Here is a 16,329-nt window from a genome sequence, read left to right on the forward strand (position 1 = left end):
TCTTTTTATGTCTTATATTAATCTCCATGTCTTTTATTAGTTCTTGTCACCGATTATATCTCCCAATGCCACAATCAGGATATTTTTCATATTTTGTATTATTACCCTAATCACCAAGAAGGGTGCTCCAAACTGATTAATTCCAGAATGATTAAAACATCCTATGAAATTTATTTATTGTTGCTGGAGTTAATTTAATATTTGATGATTTAAAAGGTACCCTAATTATTTCTCTCTCTCTCTCTCTCTCTCTCTCTATATATATATATATATATATATATATATATATATATATATATATATATATATATACACACACATACATATCAAAAGGCCTCTTTTGTATGTATGTAGCCTCTCTGTGGTTACATGGAGTAGCTGCGTGCATGGTTAGATTCAGAGAGGGTAGGTTCTTGTGAGCATTATCAGTCTACTCACCACCTGTTTGTGTATGCTTCCCTTCCCTGGCTCTCAGAAGACCATTTCCATGCCCAGCACGAGAGTCATCTAGGGCCAGAAGTAAGTTTCCCCTGAATGCTATCCTTGTGCAGTTACTTTCTACTCTAGGAAGAGGGGATGGAAGTGGGAGACTTGAAAGCATGCTGCAGCTCTGAGTGGCTGACTTGTGATTTGTGGACTATTCAAATACTCCAGTGGACATAGAAAGAGGAGGGAATGGCTGCAAACCTAAGTGACACTGTGGCTGTTCTAATCCCAGTACTACCACAACTTCTCCTCCAGAATTCCTAGGAAACCTGTGGGTGATTTTGCTTGAGACAGTGTGTGAGAATACAAATTTCACCCTTGGTTTTAGTATATTTCTTCCAAAGGGCACTGTGACACTAGAGTGGTGCTGTATTGCAGGGGTCCCAGAAATTAACGTGGCCTCAGGTGGTCTCAGCACTTCTCAGTCATGTTAAATCGCTGGCTTCTTACTCCCATATGGTTTGATGACTACAGTGAGGACCACAGGGCTGGGAGCATCTGTTGGACATGAGTTTGTCAGTGAATACCAGTAGAATATCAGAAGACTACCAATAGCTATTCTTTCCTTGGCACTTAATGAGTCCTCCAGTTCCTTATTGTCTATTTTTTCTGTAAATAGACAATTTCTCTTTCTCTTTATGTGCATGGAGTCTTCAATTGTCTTTTATCTTTAAGTATCCCCCACCCCCAATACACCATCCTGAGCACAGTGTGAGTTCAATCAGGACTTGTTGTCTACAGAAGTAAATGGGAGATCTGATGAATAGGCAGAGTGTGAATGAATGAGATTCTATTACCCTTGTCAAGACTATCTTACCATGTATGTCCCAGTGGGTTTCTAATTGTTTTTCCTGTTCCATCTAGACGTTTAACTCTAAGATACAGATTAGGTCTCACAGCATTTGTCACTGTAAGCTCCCATGCCCAATACTTATCCAAACACTTAGGAAGTATTTACTGGTTAAGAAGCACTTGCAGCTCTATTTGAGTTGTCTGTAGAGAAACCAGCTATCAGACTGAGCTAGATATTTGCAGAAGTAGTGATTTCATGAGAAATACAAGATTCCAAGCTTTTCTTAAAAAAAAAAAACACTATATGTGGGTACATAAAGATTTGTCTGTATATTTCTCTTTTTTTTTCTTTTTTCTTTTTTTATTAACTTGAGTATTTCTTATATACATTTCGAGTGTTATTCCCTTTCCCGGTTTCCGGGCAAACATCCCCCTCCCCCCTCCCCTTCCTTATGGGTGTTCCCCTCCCAACCCTCCCCCCATTGCCGCCCTCCCCCCATAGACTAGTTCACTGGGGGTTCAGTCTTAGCAGGACCCAGGGCTTCCCCTTCCACTGGTGCTCTTACTAGGATATTCATTGCTACCTATGGGGTCAGAGTCCAGGGTCAGTCCATGTATAGTCTTTAGGTAGTGGCTTAGTCCCTGGAAGCTCTGATTGCTTGGCATTGTTGTACTTTTGGGGTCTCGAGCCCCTTCAAGCTCTTCCAGTTCTTTCTCTGATTCCTTCAATAGGGGACCTATTCTCAGTTCAGTGGTTTGCTGCTGGCATTCACCTCTGTATTTGCTGTATTCTGGCTGTGTCTCTCAGGAGAGATCTACATCCGGCTCCTGTCGGTCTGCACTTCTTTGCTTCATCCATCTTGTCTAATTGGGTGGCTGTATATGTATGGGCCACATGTGGGGCAGGCTCTGAATGGGTGTTCCTTCAGTCTCTGTTTTAATCTTTGCCTCTCCCTTCCCTGCCAAGGGTATTCTTTTTCCTCATTTAAAGAAGGAGTGAAGCATTCCAAGCTTTTCTTAAAAAAAAAAACACTACATGTGGGTACATAAAGATTTGTCTGTATATTTCTCAATCCTCAATGATACTGTCTCTGACTCTGATTGTCATTATCTGACTTTCTGCAATCTCTATGTCCACATCTCTTTTTCTTCACAGAATTTCTTTCCATAATGAAATGAACATCTGTAACTCCAGGTGGAGGAATGTTATTTGCAGCTGGCATGAGGCAGCTATCAGCTGCACTTAGAAGTAAGAGAAATCACACACAAGAGGGGCTATAGCATACTCAGCATTTCTCATTTCACTTGCTAAATGCAGGGGCACCAGGAATTTTAAGCGGATCAGTTATTGTTACTTTTCCTTTACATTACATTATATTTTATTGGTATAAATGCTGAAACTTTGATAAGCAAAGTTATTAAATATATCTCCTATCAAAGTTTCTTCCCCAAGTTTTTGGCTCAGGAGAGTACTCTTTATGTTCATGAATATCGTTGTTTTAGTTCTCTTTAGTTTCAAAATGAATATTTATATATTTGTATAAAAAGGTAAGCAATGGCACTGGAAGGGGGTCTTGGTGCCAAATATTTACTCTATAGCATTGACTCTGACACTATGTAACAATGACAATTTAAGTCTTCATGCAACTATTTGGACATTTGTGTTTGGGAAAGGTATTAATTGAAAATTTAAGAATCATCTTGAAAACCACAATTGCTGTATCATTGAGAAATTAGTGGGTATCTTATTTTTTACTAAGAATTACCATTAAAACAAATTGTAAGTTGTAGAATAAAATACCAGGCCAGAAAATATACATTCTGTGAACTATCAGTAGTTGTTCATGTAAAAGTCAGAATCTAAAGTAGTAGCTGAAGAGATGACTCAGCAGTTAAGAGTACTTGTCACTTTCTACAAGCATCCATATCTCCAATTTCAAGAGATCTGGCATTTTCTTCTTGCCTCCATTTGTACCAGGTACATATGTGGTACACATACATATATGGATATACATGGAACAGTCTCCTTTATACAGCTTTGTAACACAGAGTCATAGTTGTATATGGATTATCTTCATAGCCAACTTCCTATCAAACATACCAAGTCAATGAGGAAGAAAAAACATGTCTTCTTTTGCTTCCTATTACATTTCTGCCTATCGCCAACCTGATTCAGAAGACCTTTCAAAAGTATTTCTTGAATAAACTAAACAATAACAAACTGCATTAGGCCAATCATTGTTGAGTCCCTATATGAAACCTATAATTTAAGGTTCTTTATAACATGTATCCAGCCAATTTTTGAGCCTTGAATTGTAGTGTCTCTATTATCCCATATTCAAATGTTACTGCATTAGGAAGAATGACTATATAATTCGTCATCCAAAGTGGAGAACTTTTTAATGTGAAAGGGAGTACAGTTAATAATTATAATAGAATAACAAGTGTAACTTGGAAATGTATGTGGTCATCCAAGGTAGCTAACCTCATTATTGGATACCATCTCAGCCTGTCTTGTTTACTTGGGATCTTATACTTCCTGAAACAGAGACCCTTACATGTAGAAGACATTCAATAAATTATGGTGGAAAACAATGGCTATTCAATAATGAATTCTATAATACTTGAAGATTTACATAATATCATGTGCATTTTTTAAGGTTGAAAAATAAACTGGTGTCACAGGCCCCTTTGGATTTACTCAAATCTTCTTTAACTTTGTTAAGTATTCTTAACTTCATCTGTAATCTGCGCATAATAATGAAGCAGCCTTGCAAGAGGTCTTGGGTTCACAGATACTGTAGCCGTCCTCCGTGTTCACAATACAGGACTTTCCCGTCCTCCCTCAAAGCAGTTAATGAGAGAGAATTGCTGTTTTCCTTCCCAGAACAGGAGTAATGGGATTTTTTTAATCCTGAAGAGGGGGAAGGTTGAAAGAGTAGAGTCAAGAATGTTTAGATGCTCAGACCTTGCACAAGTAAACATGGTACCAAGTCCCTCATCGTTCAACACAGTGTGACTGCTATCTTATGGCTCATCGTCTTCACTGGTTGCCAAGCCCTGGGAGAAAAATGTCATTTGCTTGACATACAGCAAGTCCTCAGTATGTTGATGTTAGGGTTGGATTTTGGTTGATTAAGAAAATGTCACACAGAGAGAGACAGAAAAATGCCTCATGATAGTCACTTACTATATGTTTGAGAGTCCCTCTGAATGTCAAGGCAAATCTGCAATGCACACAGGAATTCAGTTTATTTTGTAATAAAAAGAAATGTAGGCATGACGGGAGGTGCCTAGTCTTACTGCACCACGTTTGGGAGGCCTGCCTTTTGGCATCTAGAAATGGAGAAGGTGTTGATTGGGGAAGGGGTATGTCCGGAGAGGAGAGATGGGAGAGGAAACTGTGGTCATGGGGCAAACTAATAATAATAATAATAATAATAATAATAATAATAATGATGATGATGATGATAATAATTTTTAAAAATAAAGTAGGCATCTATTTGACTGCCCAAATTGAAGAAGAATCCAATTAATCAGAGTTGTTTTTTTTGTAGCCTTCATCTTTAAATATAATAGTATGCTAAACCATGTTCCAGGGTGGAAAGGCTGGGAAATCAGAGAGTCAAGCTTCCTTTTCGGATAAACCTGAACAGGAGGAAACCAATTCAGCATCCTATAGTGCATGTAAATGAGCACGGAGTCACTTTCTTTCCACATAGTACACTTTGGCTTCCCTGATTTGTTAGAATAGTACAAGATCAGCCATTTCAGACTGTTGCATAAAATAGGGAAATAATATTATTAGGTTTTTTTCTGTCTTCATGCTTATCTGACACTGGACACTGTAAGCTTTTCTGAGTGTAATTTGGTTATATTTATTATATTTTGTTTATTTTAGGTAAGCCTTACCAGCGAGCCAAGCTGTGTTGAGGAAATCTTGCGGGTGAGTTTGAACTTTTTTTTTCTGTGTCCTTTAACATCAAAGCAATCTATCTAAATTGTTGAAAGTACTCTTGCACCTGACACCCATGGTCTTCTGCTTATATCACCTGCTTCATTTTTTTTTACATTTTCATCACTCTGCACTCTAAAGTAATTTAAGTTCTGGCAATTTCTTCACTGGTCTAGGACATAATTTAGAATTCTTAACAAAGTTGCACTCACGTTATTTAGGAAACATTCCCTATTCACACACCTACCTTAATCCTCACCTCACCTGTCTGTTTTGGAGCTCTCAGTGGCACCTCATTGGGACTTGAATACATTGACAATGCAATATGGTTACAGAGACTGTGTGGAGGAAAGTGAGCAGGAGCAGGGTGACCAATCCTGGCATGTATGGGCAGTACTACTTAGAAGAATGGGAGGAGCTTAGAGGAAGAACAAAGTTAAAATAGATAGCAGTTAGCACCACAGTAAAACACCACAAGGAAGGAAGAAAAATGTATCTACCTATTATCTTTGCCAGTTGGAATCATATGGTAATATAGTATTTAAAGAAGATGAATAGCGGGAGGGAGTTCCTGTCCTAGCTTTACCATTTGTCACTTTTGTGACTTTGTGACTTTGGACAGATGACTTCATCTTCCTGAATCCCCCTTTCTTGTCTGTCAAAGATTATAATACCATAATTTTCTTATAAACTGCCAAGTATTATATAAATGCTCATTATTATGATAATGTTGACCAGAATTGGCCTTCAGAAACCATGCAAGTTTTCCTCTTGGGAAAAAAAGACAAAATGTGTGTCAGTGAAACTCAGCAATTCCTTTTCCTCTCTCAACATCAGTGTAACTCTTAAAGCACTGGCTCCTAGGTAAGGGATTCTCAGCAACCTAGTATTTGAAGCCATCCCTGCCTACCTGCTGCCAACGAATAGTGAAGAACATTTAGCTGCCTAAAGTCAACTTGGCCTGCTAAACATTTTTGCTTCCTATGGCTGTCTCTGAATCTGCTTCAGTCAAAAGACCTTGCTTTTGAGCATTAAAAAGATTAGCCTTACCTGTTTGATTGGAGATGATACTCTATATACTGAAGATATGGTGGCCATTTTTGTAAGAAAAGAGCCCAGCAATTTAGTTCAGTATCTGTCCTTTGGGTTCTGGGCCTTGGCAGGAGCCATAACCATCATAGTGAAATCTACAAGCATGATACACCCTGGGAGCTTGGCTATTTGTACCATTGGGGAGATACAGGAAATTCATACAAACCTTCCTTGCTATCATCCAGCATCCTTAAAGAAAGGCAAGAGGAAAAGAAATGGATTACTCAGTAGGCATGGTAACCTCAGTCTACTCTTGGTTCCCTGATGGGCAAGCATAAATGAAGTCTGTCAGTCAGGGCTTTTTCTTTACACCCAGAATGTCAGCTCCATCTAAGAGTCACCATCTAACTTGTCACTATTGAATTCTCTCCTTCAGGGCAACCCAGCCTGGTGCTTAAGTGTGTCACACAGTGACAGTGAGGGAATTAGCTAGAACACCTGTCAGAGTCTAAGCACTTAGGGAAACAGCAGCCTTTCAAATAAACATGGAAAAAAAGGCCAGTTGCCTTAGTAAGTTCATAAAAAGGAGTTGCTATTGAAAAAGAAATAAAAATCTTACTGTTGTTCTTAGAAAAGAACCCAGGGAAAGTTGGTGTTTTTGTTTTCTGTTTTGATTGGTGGATTGGTTTTGTCTTGAAAGGGGAATCGACTGTTTAGAATTCTGTTTGGTTCATTTTCTTCAGTAGTGTTATAAACGGATAGATTTTCTTTTATGGAAGACTGGAATGTTTTATTCCCTATACATGGAACAAGATTTAACTTTCCAAAGTTTATTCCTCAAGTCATATGACTCATATTTAAATTGTTGTAGACCACAATTCATGTCATGACAGAGCATGCTGTGGGTCTTTGTTTTATTGACATGTCCATGCTGCTGATTGCAGAACCTTGTTGTCTGTAACTTGTTCTACAGGAAGTCTGTTTGTCACCGTACTCCCCATCTGTGTCCTTCTTCAGGGAAAATAATTTTTTTCTTTTTCTCAGCTATTCCACTGTACCCCTCTGTGCTTTTCAAACTAAATTGATTCAACTCAGGCAAAGTAACTTTTCCTTTGCTCAGTTTTTCTTCTGAATCCTTCTGTGCTTTTCAAACTAAATTGATTTAAAAGCAGATTCATCTCTCCTAGGTAAAATAACTGTGTAGCTGGAAGATGTGGCTCTAACCCCCTGAGGAGAAAGAATTGGCTCCCAGTTGCTCTTGGCATTTCTTTCCTCAGGAGCTGCATTAGTCTGTTTATCTAAACCACAAAGGAAGATTACCCCCTTTCTACCCCACTGCCTACCCCCTAGTGAAGGAATTTTATTAATTAAATTTTTTCTTTGACAATTTGATATATATTGTATGTAATTCATTCTGATTACTCTTATCCCCCACAATCTTGTACCCCCTCCCATCCCTGTCAACCATTCCCTCTATAGATTCCTTTCTCACATTTATGTCATATTGTTTTGTGACAGTAGTCTATTTGATTATGTACATTTTAGTTTACTCATTCTTCTAACTTTCTTCCCTCTATGATTTCCTTTTCCCTGGAAACACAAGGACAGCTTTTTGTATTAATCAGGTGTGACACCCTCAGTCTTCCTTACTGCCAACCCTTTAGTCTCATAAGCATTAGAAATACTTTTGCTTCATGCATTCTGTTTTGGCCCAATTTCTCAAAATACTGTCTAAGTTCATACCAACTCACATATATTGAAAGCCCCTTTCACCATTTCTCTGAAAATGGTCTCGGCTTCCCTTCAAACCAGCGTCTCTCTCTCTCTCTCTCTCTCTCTCTCTCTCTCTCTCTCTCTCTCTCTCTCTCTCATTCCTTGGCTTTATAAGATACCAACACCCTCTGTTTAATCTTCTAGCATTTTCCTTCTTTTCTCCATGCCCTTACAAGCAGTCACAAAAGGCTAACTGGGACCTTATAGGTAACTTTACTTTCCTGTGGGAGGTGACTACAGTTCAAAGCACTTCAACAACATTATTTTGATTGAGAAAATGAGGTAGTTATTTATAATTCCAGTAAACCAATGTCCCCAAGGCTAAATGACCTGTTAGCAAGGATAGGGCGCTTGCATGAGGCTGAACTGGAGTAAAGCATGGCTTTCTTTGTTGTTGAAATCTAGTGATCTCTGCACTATATTTAGCTATCAACTGCCCTGCCACCACCAGCTTTCATTGAGAATCTCTTAAAAATTATATAAAAATGCTTCATACCCTGGATAGCATTTCTTGCATTTGAAAAAGAAAATACTAACAACTTTAACTGAGTTTGAGCAAGTCTTAATGACAGTAATTCCTCCTTGCCATTATTGAATATTTTCAAGTTTCATTTCAGTTGATAATAAAGACAGCAATAGCAAATATACTGCTCATGACAAAAGAAGAAATGTTAATAATACCTGAATAGCACTTAAGTACAATTCTTTGAATCCTCAGAGAAACCTTTAAAGGCATAATTTTGTGCAAATTATGTAAAACATTAATTATGTATATATTTTGCACAGAGTATGTACAAATTATATTATTTATATTCAATTTTTCAAATATACTAGAATGCATCCACCTACAAAAATTTTCCATAAAACTACTTTGACCCACAAAGCAAGCTATATAGACGCAGGTGCATTTGACACTTCACAAGAGTATTATTGCTTATTATAAATTTCATACATTAGAAATTTGAAGGCAGCCCCATTTGGATACTACATCCTAGCTTATGTACTTATTTCTGTCAGTGTGCCATTTGCTCTTTAGAGTCAGGCTACTCTCTAGTGCAAACAGATAACAATAGTTCTACCCAGTGATAGTATTATGCAGTTACAATTCATTTATCATACAGGGATTCCTAGACTGCTTGTAAGTAATTAATATGGGCAACACCAGCAGCTTCTTTTCTGAGCTCTATGGGGTTTTATGCATCATAGACTCATCATTTCAGGGAGCATTAAGGCAAAGAGAATAGCATGCTCTAAATGCTACCAGCTAAGGATGGATATTCAGTGATTATTTGTTCTGCAACAATATGATTTATTTGTATCTTGCAAGAATTTACATAAAATGTCAACACACTATCAATTAAATCCTTTCTAGAGTCAAAAATGCAGATAGCATGCTTCTCTTAGATTTGATGCTGAACAGATTGTGTTTCCTAGCAAAGTACCTTCTGTAGATGATAATTTCATAGGCAAACATCTGTAAGGGTAATTCACTGTTTATGAAAAATGCTGAATTCACTATCTAGGATTTAGGAACTGTATTTGAAAAACTGTGCTTTCTTACAATTTCCTTTGCCATATGGATCAGGTTGGTAAACACCTACACAGGCACCACTTTTTGATTACAGCTCATCTGTGTCTCTACAGCATATTAAATTATGGCAATTCTACTCATTAGCTTTATATTTTTGTTTATAGTTTTATCATGGAACAAACTTGCCAAATAATTATAGGATAGCCATATACAGTATTTGTTACTTTTAATCTTTAGTGGGGTTAATGAAAAAGTCCATATTATGTGTGAGATAAAATGGATCAGGGAACAAAATTGGTCAGACAATTATGTCTGAAAGAAAATTTGATTATATTATCATAATTATAAAGAATAATCAGTACCTTTCAGAAAAATTTCTTTTACAAATTTAACCAATAATTAAGCAATTGATTTTATATCCTGTCAAATGAGTCTGTAAATACTTTTCAAATTGAATTCATGTAGGAGATGTTTTTGTAATAATTCCCTTAAATATTAATATTTCTGGAATGTCTCTAAAAGCATCTATCCCATTCTGGTATGGGCTTTTCAAATTATAGTTTTCTGAAATACTATATAAATAGCACATCCAATGAAGACAATTGCTTTACATAATTAAGACTATAATTAATGTTAACATTGATAGAGTCAAATAAATGAACTAATGATTTTACCCTCACCTAATCTGACAACTAGCTCTTACCTAATGACACTGTGAAATATGTAAATTTATCAGCAGGTGAAAATGACCTTGATTGGGTAAATTATATGGAGTACTACCTTTTCTGAAGCTAATTCAAACCCCTAATGGACCTAATAAAAAGCATGCACATGTGAGGTGAGCTATTCATAGAACCAAATTAGCCCATAACGTATATTGTCCATTATTTGCTTCCCAGTAATCATTTTCTCTTTTCTCTAGCATAAACTAACTTAGAAGAAAGATGCTAAATTTAATTATAAAATCTATTATGTGAACAATGAATGTAAGCTCTCTGATGTGCTTACAAATGCACCCAGAACCTGGCAAGCAGCTGAAGTATTTTCATGTGGAATCTGAGGGTTTACAGCTAGCATATGAGGCGAATTTTAAATTATTTTACAGACGTCATTGGGAAAGTGAGTAATGTGAGTAACGAGGTGACTGGCTCAGTGAATCATGAGAACCTGTCACACATGGGAAGATGTCAGGAAAGAGATGATGTCAAATACCAGTAACTTAGCAACAGAGCATTTAGTTATCCAGGGAGGGAGCAAGAGTAGTCCCTTTAAAATAGCTGAGTAGATATATGAGCCCCTATATATTTTAGTTGAGCTATAAAAATGAGTCTGTTTTCTGTCGACCTGTTTCTTTTTGTGAATATGGTGATTGATTGTTTTCTATTGAACTCAATGAGCCTGTGAGAATTTAAGCTATGTATAAAATTTACACCTGATTTTGTATCTTAGGTAAACAGAAAAGGGCAATGAAACAATGCATTGGCTTGGCAAAGAGGGTTCTAGGTTTATCTGAAAGAAGAAATAGCTTATGACTTTTGTTTGGGAACCAGAATTTTGGTCCTGACTTTGCCAGTAGAATTGAGTTGGGAGAGACAAATGGCAATACAGGAAATTTTGCCATTCTGTTTGCTACTTTGCAAATATATGACCAGTGTCTGAAAAATGCATCAAAGTAGCAACCTTTTCATAATCAACATGGTAGGCATCTTCTGGTTTTGAAAAATTGGAAGAATAAAGTAAAGATCAGTCCTCTCATTTATAAAAAGCATTCTGGAGGCTTCCAAGTGGATTTCTCCATGTTACTCAGTCTGGAATGGGCAATTGCTTCTACAGTAGAGTCTTTAAGTTCTAGGAGGCAACAAAGAGGGATAGCCATAGTTTATACTATTATAGAAATATTTTGGATCCTTCTTCTCAACAAAGATTTGAAGCAAAGTTTTCTCATGCCTGGTGCTGGGGTCAGCCATAAGATCACATACATACAAGTGACAATAAATGGACTCAGGAGGTTATATGGTTGTGCCTGTGTGTGTGTGTGTGTGTGTGTGTGTGTGTGTGTGTGTGCATATATACATACATACATACATACACATGTATGTATTTTTTGTGTGTGTGTGCTAGTCAGGATTCTGTGCAGGACCAGAAATGACAGAATAAAGTACATGGTTGTGGTCTGAGCAATACAACAATGGCTCCTGGCAGAATGGCCAAGAATAACACAGTTGTTTACTCTGTGAGATTGGATATCTCAGCAGTCCTGTTATGGTGGTGAGTCCTGGAGAATTCCTAAAGAGCTGATGGTCTTTTTTTTTTAAAGATTTTATTTATTTCATGTATGTGAGCACACTGTAGCTATCTTCAGACACACCAGAAGAGGGCATCAGATCCCATTACAGATGGTTGTGAGCCACCATGTGGTTGCTGGGAATTGAACTCAGGACCTCTGGAAGAGCAGTCAGTGCTCTTAACCGCTGAGCCATCTCTCCAGCCCCCTGATGGTCTTTTATATTGGAATCATAAAGAGATAGGTTATATTATCAGCCAAGGAATGTCTCAGCAACAGGATAAATGAGCTTGCCAGTTAAACTGAGGATAAGCTACCATCAAGCAAAAACTTCCTTGTTACATGTACTTTAATGTGGACTGTTGTCAAAAGGTGTAACCCAGATTTAGGATTTCACTTGAAATGATGCAATTAAGAAAATTCCTCACAAGCATGCCCAGCTACTTGGGTTTTAGCTAATTTTAGATGTAGTCAATCAAGTTGACAGTAAAGATTAGCCATTAGCCATAACAGTGTGTGTGTGTGTGTGTGTGTGTGTGTGTGTGTGTGTGTGAACAATAATTAAAAAAGAACAGGTCATGAATTTGAAAGAGTTTAGGGGGCATAATGCAGTTAAAAAAGGAAATGGTTACATGTATGTGTGTTTTCAGGGCTGACCACTTAGTATTGGGTAACTAAGTGTGCTTTTTCCTCAGTAGGACTATTTCTCCCACTCCCCACATTTCTCAGTTGTCTGTAGTTCTTTTGTAGTATTGAAATCTCAGGATCCTTCCCTTGTCTACTCTGGCAAGTCCACTATTATTGTCCTTGTTCAGCTGATGCTAGGCAGTCATATGGGTGAGATTTTATGTGTGTGGCCTCTACATTATTATGAGACACTATCTCACAGAAAACTACCTGGTGCTCTGGCTCTTATAATCATTCTGCCCTCTTTTCTGCACTAGTCCCTGAGCCTCAGATATGGGAGATGTGTGCATTTTGATTGGTTGTAGTTTTCTGTAGTGGTCTCCATATGTTTCAAAGAGAAGTTTCCTTGATGAGAAGTGAGAACTACATTTATCTGTCAGAATAAGGGCAAATATTAAGAATATAGTTAAGGATTATGCTAGTTTAGGAAAGTGACAATTGTAGGTTCTCCAAAATTCTCAGGGTTTTACAAGCCCTGAGTAGTTGGCTAGGTTTCCAGTGCCCAACATGATTTCCCTCTTGTTTAGTATGTCTTAAGTCAAATTAGAGAGATGCTGGTTACTACCAAGGTATACATGCCACTGCTGTACCCATAGAATCATCATGTTATGCTGATCAGTTTTGTGGTTCATAGGTGTCATAGCTGGGTATGACTATTGATTGCTTCCTTCCTTCTATTATGAAAACTACTCTCCAAGGAGGAGGCTAACCAGGTCACTTCCAGCTCCGGGTCCTCTCTGTGCTGTGTCAGAAGTACATTTAATCTTCAGCAATAGGATCTTACCTTCCACTTTTTGGACGGCAGTAGCAGTAACCTGTGATATTTTGGAAATACCTTGGAAATCCCTGATCAACAACTCAAAAGAGAAATTCCCATGTTTACTGTTGGGGTTTTCATTTCATAGTCTTTGAATCTGGAGGGAGCATTGTCAGCACAAATGAGAATATTTCACTTATAAATAACGCAACAATCAGGGAAGCTTTCTTTCTCTAAAATAAATATATGGGATGGATACTTATAAATTGTTTACATATTTTAAATATAAAACAAAGAAGTTTAAGATTTAATGTTCAAAATAGTCCATTTATACCTAATATATGTTACATTTTACAGTTTAGTTTAACAGTAAATGTATCATGGATATATGAACAAGATAAGATACTGTGAGAGACATAAAAAGAATATTTCAACAAGTGAAAAGCCTTACTGTTCCTGGGAAGGAAGAAAACAGCACAAACATTCTTTTTTCTAAGTGAATCTTGACTCCTCACCTCACAACATATGATATTGCTTCTACATGTATTAACAAATAAAAACATTAGAAGTAAGTGTGAGAGAGCTGGAGTCTTTTTAAATTCTAGGCCATGTTTCAGAATAAGCTAGCAAAGATAAGAGGTACTCAGGGGAAAATCAGAGGTTTCAATGAGACTAGACGTTTAAAAGGAAGAAAAACATATCTTTAAAAGTACAGGAAAATGTCTAGCATCTATAAAGCCATGGGTTCAATCTGGAGTGCTGAAGAAAAAAGAGACAGAAAAAGAAAGAGGAAATCAAAGAAGATTATGAGTTATTGTCAAGGCTCTGAGTGCAGCTAAAGATATATTTTGACAAGTTCCTACTTAGATGTTGTGTAATTTTCAACACTATATATCTCATTAACCAGAAGCCACTAATTAACAGATATGTGACATCTTGGATGTCTCAAAAAAGTTGACTAAATTTCCCCAGTCAGTAACTTAACTATCTCTTGATATAGAATTGTATATCAGTGCTGGTTGAAATTCAAACTACAAACACAATAATACCATACATTTACTTTAGCTAGGTTTTTAGTTTGATGTTTGGTACCTAGTACTATTATAGATATTTCACACATACAAACACAAAGAATCACCAAACTAATGCTTGGAATCAAGTCTAAAACCATCCACCTGTTAGAGATAATGAAATTAAAATATTTGGAGTTCGTGTCTTCTTGCATTGAATTGCTTTTTCATTTTGTACACACTTAACTAAGCACTTTTATTCAACTTGTGCCTGGACTCTCTAGTCTTTCCTCTTGGCCCATGTCGCCAGACTCTTTGTCAATACAATAATTCTTTTATGTGTATAGCTTTGGAGTAATTCATAAAATAGAATAGTCTGAATCATCATCTTTATCTAAAAGGGTTTAATTAGTTCGTCTCCTGTTCCTTTTCCCATTAATTATAGAGTTACAATTTCAATTTACAATTTAGCAAGAAATCTAGTTGGAATGTTGGTTGGCATTTGCCATTGCAACACATTTAGAGATGATTTTTTCATATATATATATATTTTTTTAAGTCATGAATACAACTTTCTTGTCATGTCCTGAAGATACTGTTTCACAACAGTCCTTCCTGACCTCTCTCTTTTATAACCTTTCTTTCCCTCTTCTGGGTTGGCCACTGAGCCTTGGGAATAAGAGTATGCTGTAGATGCCCATTTAAGGCTGAATATTGCTTTGTGGACATTCTTGAGATGCATGTTTTTGTCCTCTACAGTTAATAATCTGATGAATCAAAGGGAAAAAATAAATAAGTACTCTACCACATTCATGGATGGATTTAAAACAGTAACATAAGTGAATTGATTGGTAAATACCAGCCCCTGTACACATTCACGCTCTTGTTGTATTGCAATACCAAAATTTGAAAACAAAGACTGAATTTTATAGTTAAATCCTTTATGGATTCACAGTTTGATTTAGCTGAGGAGTTTAAATCACACCTATAACTTTTTAAATTATTAATCATGTAAGCCTCTTGAATGTCTTTATCATGTATGTATGGCACATATGTATATAAGCATCATGTGCATATACACATGTATATGCTAGTGTACATGCCTGCATGTCTATGCATACACATGTGGACACCAGAGTTAGACACGGAATATCTTTTTCAGTCATTCTCAGCCTTGTTTCATTGGCATGTGTTTCTCGGTAAACCTAGATAACACTGATGTAGCTAGACTGTCTGACCAGAAAGCCTCGGGTATTCTCCTGCCTCTGCTTCCCTAGCACCAGAAGTACAAGCTTGAGGGGTAGGGCATTATCATGCATTACTTTTATATGTAGGTGTTGAGAATCCAAAGTCAGACCTGAATGATTCATAGCAAGTGCTTTAGGAACTTAGTTGCCTCTGTAGTAGTCACACATAGCTTTATAGAATGCTGGTGCTTTTGTTTTGTAATTTTAAGTTTAAACCATACCAATGTTCTAAGGCACGTTGCAGTTTTTCTATTTCTCTCACTTGTTGAATTAGCACAGAGCCTAGCCAAGTTTTTGCCAGCTACATAATATTCTTTGTGGGTTGCTTGCAAATTCCTTACCAAGTTCTGTTTGTTTGTCTTTATAAAAAAATTTTATTATATATTTCTTTACTTACATTTCAAATGTTATTCCCCTTCCCGGTTTCCTGTCCATACGCCCCCATTCCCTCCCCTTCCCCTCCCCCATACAGGTATTCCCCCTATACATTCCTCTTACTGCCCCCCATATCCCCCTGCACTGAGGGTCCAACCTTAGCAGAACCAAGGGCTTCCCGTTCCACTGGTGCCCTAAAACAGGCTATTCTCTTCTACATATGCAGTTGGAGCCCTGGGTCAGTCCATGTAGAGTCTTTTGGTAGTGGTTTAGTCCCTGGAAGCTCTGGTTAGTTGGCATTGTTGTTTTTCTGGGTTGCAAACTCCTTCACCTCTTTCAATACTTCCTTTAATTCCCCCCAAGGGGGTTCTGTTCTCAGTTCAGTGGTTTCTTGCTAGCA

General features: G+C 37.2%; 1 protein-coding gene across 4 annotated transcripts in view; it reads left to right on the forward strand.

Annotated features, from left to right (window-relative positions):
• Positions 1–16,329, forward strand: part of Aff2 (ALF transcription elongation factor 2) — a 504,502-nt gene that overhangs the window by 310,099 nt on the left and 178,074 nt on the right. For all 4 annotated transcript variants that reach the window (XM_006229539.4, NM_001427288.1, XM_017602424.2 and 1 more), the window contains exon 4: positions 5,180–5,224. In XM_006229539.4, coding sequence (XP_006229601.1) covers positions 5,180–5,224 — 45 coding nt within the window. The remainder of the gene's footprint in view (positions 1–5,179; positions 5,225–16,329) is intronic.

This window comes from Rattus norvegicus, chromosome X (genome assembly GCF_036323735.1).
Source record: "Rattus norvegicus strain BN/NHsdMcwi chromosome X, GRCr8, whole genome shotgun sequence".
Taxonomy (NCBI): Eukaryota; Metazoa; Chordata; class Mammalia; order Rodentia; family Muridae; genus Rattus; species Rattus norvegicus.